At 33.3% G+C, this 7472-nt stretch overlaps 1 protein-coding gene across 1 annotated transcript; it reads left to right on the plus strand.

Annotated features, from left to right (window-relative positions):
- Positions 1–39: 39 nt before the first annotated feature.
- LOC104610759 (class V chitinase CHIT5a-like) lies at positions 40–6947 on the plus strand. The gene is made up of 2 exons (XM_019199977.2): positions 40–1325; positions 1427–6947. The coding sequence occupies exons 1-2, from the start codon at positions 191–193 to the stop codon at positions 1600–1602; spliced, it is 1311 nt and encodes a 436-aa protein (XP_019055522.2). The 5' UTR covers positions 40–190; the 3' UTR covers positions 1603–6947.
- Positions 6948–7472: the final 525 nt, after the last annotated feature.

Consider the following 7472-nt stretch of genomic DNA (forward strand, 5'->3'; position numbering starts at 1 on the left):
ATATTTTATCAGAAACTTCATGGGGTCGATCATTTGATCTGAACTGTGAATTCTGAGCACACAGCAAAAATGACTCTGACAATGTTTACAAACGAAGCTACACCAAGATAAAGACAATTAATCAAGCACTAATCACCCAAGTCAACCTCACGCTCATTATATAATCAGACAAGGCAAGCTTAAGTCCTCCATGCTTCTCCTCCCTGCTTCCCTTACTGCTAAACATGGCTGCCCAGAATCTTGTTTTACTCTTTCTGGTCACCGTCCTCTCCTGTTTCATTGCAGGTCGACCTCTGCTCCTCCAGTAATCAAGGGTGGGTACTGGCCTTCATGGCGGGCAGATACCGACCATCCATCTACCATCCCAACTGCATACTTCACTCACCTCTTCTATGCCTTCGTCGGAGTAAATGCGACGACTTATAAGCTAACCATCACGTCGACAGACGCTCAATGGATGAGAAACTTCACGTCCACCGTTCACAGAAAGAAGCCGCCTTCAAAGGCTCTTCTCTCCCTCGGAGGAGGAAATGCCAGCCCGACTACCTTCTCCAACATGGCTACCAACGCCTCTAACCGTGCCACCTTCATCGCTTCCACCACCCAGGTTGCTCGCAAGTATGGCTTCGACAGCATTGATCTCGACTGGGAATTTCCGAAAGACGACCAGGACATGTCGAACCTCGCCGTTCTCTTCCGCGAGTGGCGTACTGCCTTCGAGAAGGAAGCACGTACTTCCCGCCGGCCGCGCCTACTTATCTCCGCCGCTGTGTACTTCGCTTCTAGCTTTTTCTTGTCTGACGTAAAGCGGGCTTACCCGGTGAATGCGATACGTCGGTACGTTGACTTTGTGAGCCCCATGTGCTACGATTACCCTGGCTCATGGGAGCCGTCGGCCACGGGTGCGCAGGCGCTGCTCTATGACTCGACAAGCAACATCAGCACGAGTTACGGCATTCAGTCGTGGATCCGAGCGGGCGTCCCGCCGAAGAAGCTGGTCATGGGTCTACCCTTGTATGGTCGCACATGGAAGCTGAAGGACCCGAATGTACACGGCATTGGAGCGCCAGCAGTCGGCGTGGGTCCTGGCGATAATGGGGTGTTACTGTACTTTCAGATTGTGGAATTTAATGCGGCCAATAATGCAACAGACGTGTTTGATAAAAAGACAGTGTCCACTTACCCCTATGCAGGAACCAATTGGCTTGGCTACGATAATGCCACGTCCATTAGATACAAAGTGGAGTTCGCCCGAGCACGCCGCCTCGGTGGGTACTTCTTCTGGGCACATGGATATGATAAGGACTGGACTCTAACGAAGGAAGGTAAGCTTGTTGTGTTCTAACTGTAAATTTAACCAACTTAACTGATTGGTTCGATGTTTATGGAATACAAGTCTAATATTATGAGACGTGTTTTATTTCAGCTTTCAGGACATTGTATAACAGGTACAACCTCCCAAAAATCTCGGATGTAGTGCATGAGGACCACATTAAACAATGGGGTAATAAGCACATTCTAGCCCTCATACTCTATGATTTTTTAACTTGTGATCTATTAGAGAGTACTAACTTAATCATCGAAGTGACATCGCCGGGTTAGCCACCCCGAATCCTCTAACATTAATTCCTTGTAGGTTTCTCTAAAGAGTTACCCAGCTCGACAATCAACCTAACTCGACACCCAATCTACCCCCAGCTCGGCCTAGTTAGCTCGGCCTCTAAGTCCTCATCCAGCAAAAATCCTCTGCTTTAGCCTTTGAGTCATCAGTCACCTAGAAATAGTTTGAATAACAATGTGCTGCTAAAAAACCCTTCATCAATTTCTGATCTAAACCTAGATCTGAGATTGGTTTGTTTTTCTCCTTAAGGCACGTGGCTTGTGGAGGAGAAGGCAGGCGGTGATTTCTTCAACTGCCACTACAAGCTCTCTCTTCCGGTCTCCTTTGTCACTGTTGAACCAGCAGTGACTTGAAATGCTCTGGACCCAACCAACGGTGACCGGCGACAACTCCATTAGTATGAGCTGAAGTCTCTGAGACACCATTCATCTTATGATGTCTCCTTTGTCTCCATTTTTTTCCTAGACATTCCTCAAAACTCCCCCACTAAAAGAGAACAAAACTTGGTTTTTATGAAATGAGTTCTAATTAGAGAGGGAGGGAGAGGAGGGGAGGAAATGAGTTCGAACAAACTTGTACGGCTATGCATCTTCAACCCTACTCACTCCCTATTTCGGTATAATCAGCATTGCACAAGGAAGAAGGTCGAACAAACTTGTTTCATTGGATAAGATTGGTAACGGTGATGCTTTGACCCATCACACTAGAACGCAAGCTGATTCCTATCAAGCAATTCTCCTTGAATCATATGACTCCTAGAACAACTCCTTGACCTTGCCCTTGATAGATACCTTGAGGGAGACTTGTTTGTCTTTGTAAGGTGAACGGAGTGGGAATACCTTGATCATTTGGAGCAAGACATCATAGCGCAGAATTAAATAGTTTAGTTTTAGTCCCAAAAAAGATAGCTTTCTCGCAGGGGTGGCGACGGTGTAGAGAGAATGAGAGAAAGAGAGGAGAGAGAACTGTTTGTATTTAGGGAAGGGTAAAATTGAGATTTCATCCCTTCCATTAATATTTAATGTAATGATAATTTTTTGAAACAATAGGGGTACTGTTAGACGATAGTCAAATAGTAGGGGTATATTATTTATGCAAACCTATTGGTATCTTCAAAGACAATTTCATTAGAGAAAAATTTGCTTGTGTCTCTTGGTTCATTTGGAAGAATAGAAATAGTTAATGTTTTAATGGTCTTTCTTGTGATGTGGAGACTATCAATAGTAGAGCCTTGGCCTACTGGAATGAGGTTAAAGAGGTATCCCCTTGTTTGGTTAACAATAATAGAAAAATGTTAGCCCATGTTGAGTGATTCAGGCCCAACCACAACTGCATCAAGATTAACTTTGATCCTCCTGCTCGAATGGTGGCAAATGTGCAATTGGTTGTATAACTAGGAACCATCAAGGCAAAGTCCTGGAGTCTAAAGCTATTGGAACTAGAATTACGACTATCAATCTCGTAGAAGCTTGGCTACTTGGGAAGCCATTAATATGACTATCAAGTATCAACTATAGGGACCAGAAAATCATCATAGAAGGTGACTCCAAGTTAGTAATCGATTGCCTCAACGGTAGACTTGTGCCTCCATGGAGATTGGAAAGTGTCATCAAAGAATGCTGGAACCTAGTAGATTTCTTCAACTTAAATATCAAATTCAAACATGCATACTGGGAAGCAAATCAAGCCACTGACAGATTAGCTCGTAAAGCTCTTAACGGTAGAGGGTGATAGTGAATTCAGGCTTGATGATTTTCTTTTTATTTGTGATTCGGATGTAAGCGGAAGAGCTATCAAAAGTAGGGCTATTCATAAGAAGTCCCAACCCAATCAAACTGACCCAACCCTTGTCGACCGGGTTTTCATCAGCACTGGTCGGTTTTGGGTTGTACAAATTCCTAAACCGATGATTCGGGTCGGTTTTAATTTTCACACAAGAAAACCGAAACCGACCCAAACCAAACCGACTTAGTTCCTACTCAACTAAGTTGTCTCTAACCTAATTCCTAATTACAACCTAACCTAGTCTTCTAGTTAGGAATTAAGAAAAGAATCAAAGGATCCTAGTTTCTATAGTCTTTTACACCAAATAAGCAACCAATTAGGCAATTACAATTAGAATTAAGTGTCCTTTTTTACTTAGATTAGAACTTATAAAGTTTCTTGAAATATACAAATTTCAGTATTCTTTTTTTAATACAATTTCGCTTTCAACTTTCCTCATAACTTTTGTCTTCTATTCTAATTCTAACTTGGTCTGCCCCCTTTAGCCCCTCAACTCAAGCACAATCTCTATTCTCTAATACAATTTGACTCTCAACTCAAGAATCAAAATTTTAAAATTTTAAGTTCTCAAGTCTCAACTTCAGGACATCATTTGAACTTGGCTCTCCCAACTCCCATCTTCTCAAAGTTTTCATTCTTTCAAGTCTCAACTTAAGCTCAACTCTCATTCTCAAAGTCTCAACTTCAGTCATTCAAAGGTTATTATTATTTTATTTATTTTTTTAATTTAATGCATGTTACAAGTTGATATATTTTATTTGTGTTTTGTTTAAGTTTAAGCTTTGAAAAAAAAATCCGGTTAACAATGATATATTTGCACAAAAGACTTCAGTTTTGTATGAAAAACCTAATCTATTTAAATATATATTCCAATATATTTGTATGTATTTTATATATATATATATATATATATATATATATATACATTTCTAAAATGCATATTTCAGTTTTAAATATATTTCCAGAAAATATCTTAAAAACTTTAGTTTTCAGTTTTGTATGAAAAACCAAATCTATTTAAATATATATTTCGGTTTTAATTTAAATATATTTTATATCTAAAACTGTTAAATAAAGATATTTGAAAATTGAAAAAATCTATATTTTACATAAAAACTGAAATATCTGAAAAAATCCATATCTAAAAAATATATATTCTGAAATATGTCAGATATATATTTCCGGAAAATATATATTCCAATATATTTGTATGTATATTTTTGTTTATATATATATTCCAATATATTTGTATGTATATTTTTGTTTATATATATATATATATATATATATATATATATATATATATATTGTATATATTTCTGAAATACATATTTCAGTTCTAAATATATTTCTAGAAAATATCTTAAAAACTTCAGTTTTCAGTTTTGTATGAAAAACCTAATCTATATACATATATATTTCGGTTTTAATTTAAATATATTTTATATTTAAAACTGTTAAATAAAGGTATTTCTGTTATGCATAAAAACTGAATTATCTGAAAAAATCTATATCTAAAAAGTATATATTCTGAAATATATCAGATATATATTTTCAGAAAATATACTTTAAAATATTATATATAATATGTGTATTTCCGAAATATATATATATATACTATGTATTTTTATATTATTATATATTTCAACTTTAATTTTTAAATATATTCCAGAAAATATATTCTGAAATTTTATATATAATAAGTATATTTCTGAAATGAATAAATAACTATTATATATATAAAGCTGAAATATAGTAATATATTAAAAATGAAATGTGGTAATATATATCTGAAATATAATATATATATATTTCCATAAATATATACCTGGTATATTTTGGAATATATATTTTTCATATATATATTTGAAATATAGTAATAGATATTTATAGTAATTTCATAATTTGCATAAAAACTATGTATTTTTATATTATTATATATTTCAATTTTAAATATATTTCAGAAAATATATTCTAAAATTTTATATATCATATGTATATTTCCGAAATAAATAAATAAATATTATATATATAAAGCAGAAATATAGTAATATATCTGAATATATATATATATATATATAATAAAACTGAAATAGAGTAATATATATCTGAAATACAATATAATATATATATGTATACATATATATATATATATATATATATATATATATCTATATATTTCCATAAATATATATCTGATATATTTCGGAATATATATTTTTCATATATATTTGAAATATAGTAATAGATATTTATAGTAATTTCATAATTTGCATTTTGCACAAAAACTGTGTATTTTTATATTATTATATATTTCAATTTTAAATATATTCCAAAAAATATATTCTAAGTTTTTATATATCATATGTATATTTCCAAAATAAATAAATAAATATTATATATATAAATCAGAAATATAGTAATATAGCTGAAATATATATATATATATATATATATATATATATTAAAACTGAAATATAGTAATATATATCTGAAACATATAATAAATAAATATATATATATATATTCCCATAAATATATAACTGATATATTTCGGAATATATATTTTTCATATATACATTTGAAATATAGTAATAGATATTTATAAATTTCATAATTTGCACAAAAACTATATATTTTTATTGGAATATATCAGATATATATAATATCAGAATATATATTTTCAAAAATATATTATATATATTCTGAAATATGTTTTTATTATTTTATATATTTTAGTTTTATTGATGTTAGATAAAAGAATAACATATATAGTTTTTTATTATAACCAATTAGTTGCTTTTTTCTTAATTTGTTAAATTATTAATGTTCATCTTGAGAAACTCAATAATAATTATAAATTTATAATGGTATTTTGTTTTCAGTTGGATCCTAAAATAAATTAAAATGTGCATGGGATTGATGAAGTTGAAGATCCAGTAGCAATGGACTCAAAGCAACAAGATTCTTAGACTGCAAATCCGGTTAAAAATCTCCCTGCTCCTCGTAAAATTAGTAGAACACAACCCACTAAGTAAAACAATATGCAAGGTTCTATATTAAAATCAGAAATTTGGGACCATTTCACTAAAATGAAGGATAAGGATGAACCTAGGGTTGCATGTAACTATTGTGGCAAAGACTACGCATGTGACACAAAAAATCATGGCACTAGTAACATGTGGAGTCATTTGCAACAACAGTGCATGAAATATTCTTATAGGATTGATAAAAGGCAAAAGATATTATCTTTTGAGCCTAAAAATGAAGGAGGAGAAGATGGTCTGACTACTGGTAAGAAAAAAGTAGTGACTTTTAGTGTTGAGAAAGCTAGAAAGAAGCTTGATAAATGGTTATAATTGATGAATTGCCTTTTAAGATTGTGGAGGGGAAGGATTTAAGAACTACTCTCAAACTTTGCAACCTAAGTTTATAGTCCCATCCCGTATCACAATTTCTAGAGATTGCTTGAAAATTTTTCTTGAGGAGAAGATGAAACTACAAAAAGTGATGAAAAATCAACGTACACCTCCACCACCTTGTTTTACAAAAAAAAAAAAAAAAAAAAAAAAAAATCGGGTGTAAAACTAAACAGAAATTGCCCAATAATATCCCACCTGTTTTTTGCAATTGACAGATATCTCTTCACAAGGGAAAATCCAACTAAAAGTCAAAATTTGGTGGATGCAATCAAACTTTATGAAAGGGCTTCTGGAGAATAGGTAAAATTTTCCAAATCTGAATTTTTTTTTCAATAGAAACCTCCATCCAAAGCTCCATAAACTATTGGCAAAAAGCCTAAAAATCAAAAGGGTTGACCACCCCGGGATCTAGTTAAGCTTACTACAGCTGTTAGAAGATCAAAGAAAGACCTGTTTAATCATCTAATAAGGAGAATTCAGGCCAAGACCTCAAAATGGAATGAGCTCCTCCTATCAAATGGAGGAAAAGAAGTACTCCCGAAAGCAATAGTAGCTGCCATTCCAAACTATTCCATGTCCTACTTCTTGCTTCCCAAAGCTATTTGTCAGGAAATGGAAAAATCCAGAGGAGATTCTGGTGGGGA

The sequence above is a fragment of the Nelumbo nucifera genome, chromosome 8 (assembly GCF_055504915.1).
Source record: "Nelumbo nucifera cultivar China Antique chromosome 8, China Antique-T2T, whole genome shotgun sequence".
Lineage (NCBI taxonomy): Eukaryota > Viridiplantae > Streptophyta > Magnoliopsida > Proteales > Nelumbonaceae > Nelumbo > Nelumbo nucifera.

Excerpts from the sequence above, each read along its gene's own strand:
- LOC104610759 (XM_019199977.2), top strand. The coding sequence starts at position 191 with ATGCTTCTCCTCCCTGCTTCCCTTACTGCTAAACATGGCTGCCCAGAA. Across the intron at positions 1,326-1,426 it reads CTGGACTCTAACGAAGGAAG|CTTTCAGGACATTGTATAAC; the intron begins GTAAGCTTGTTG and ends GTTTTATTTCAG.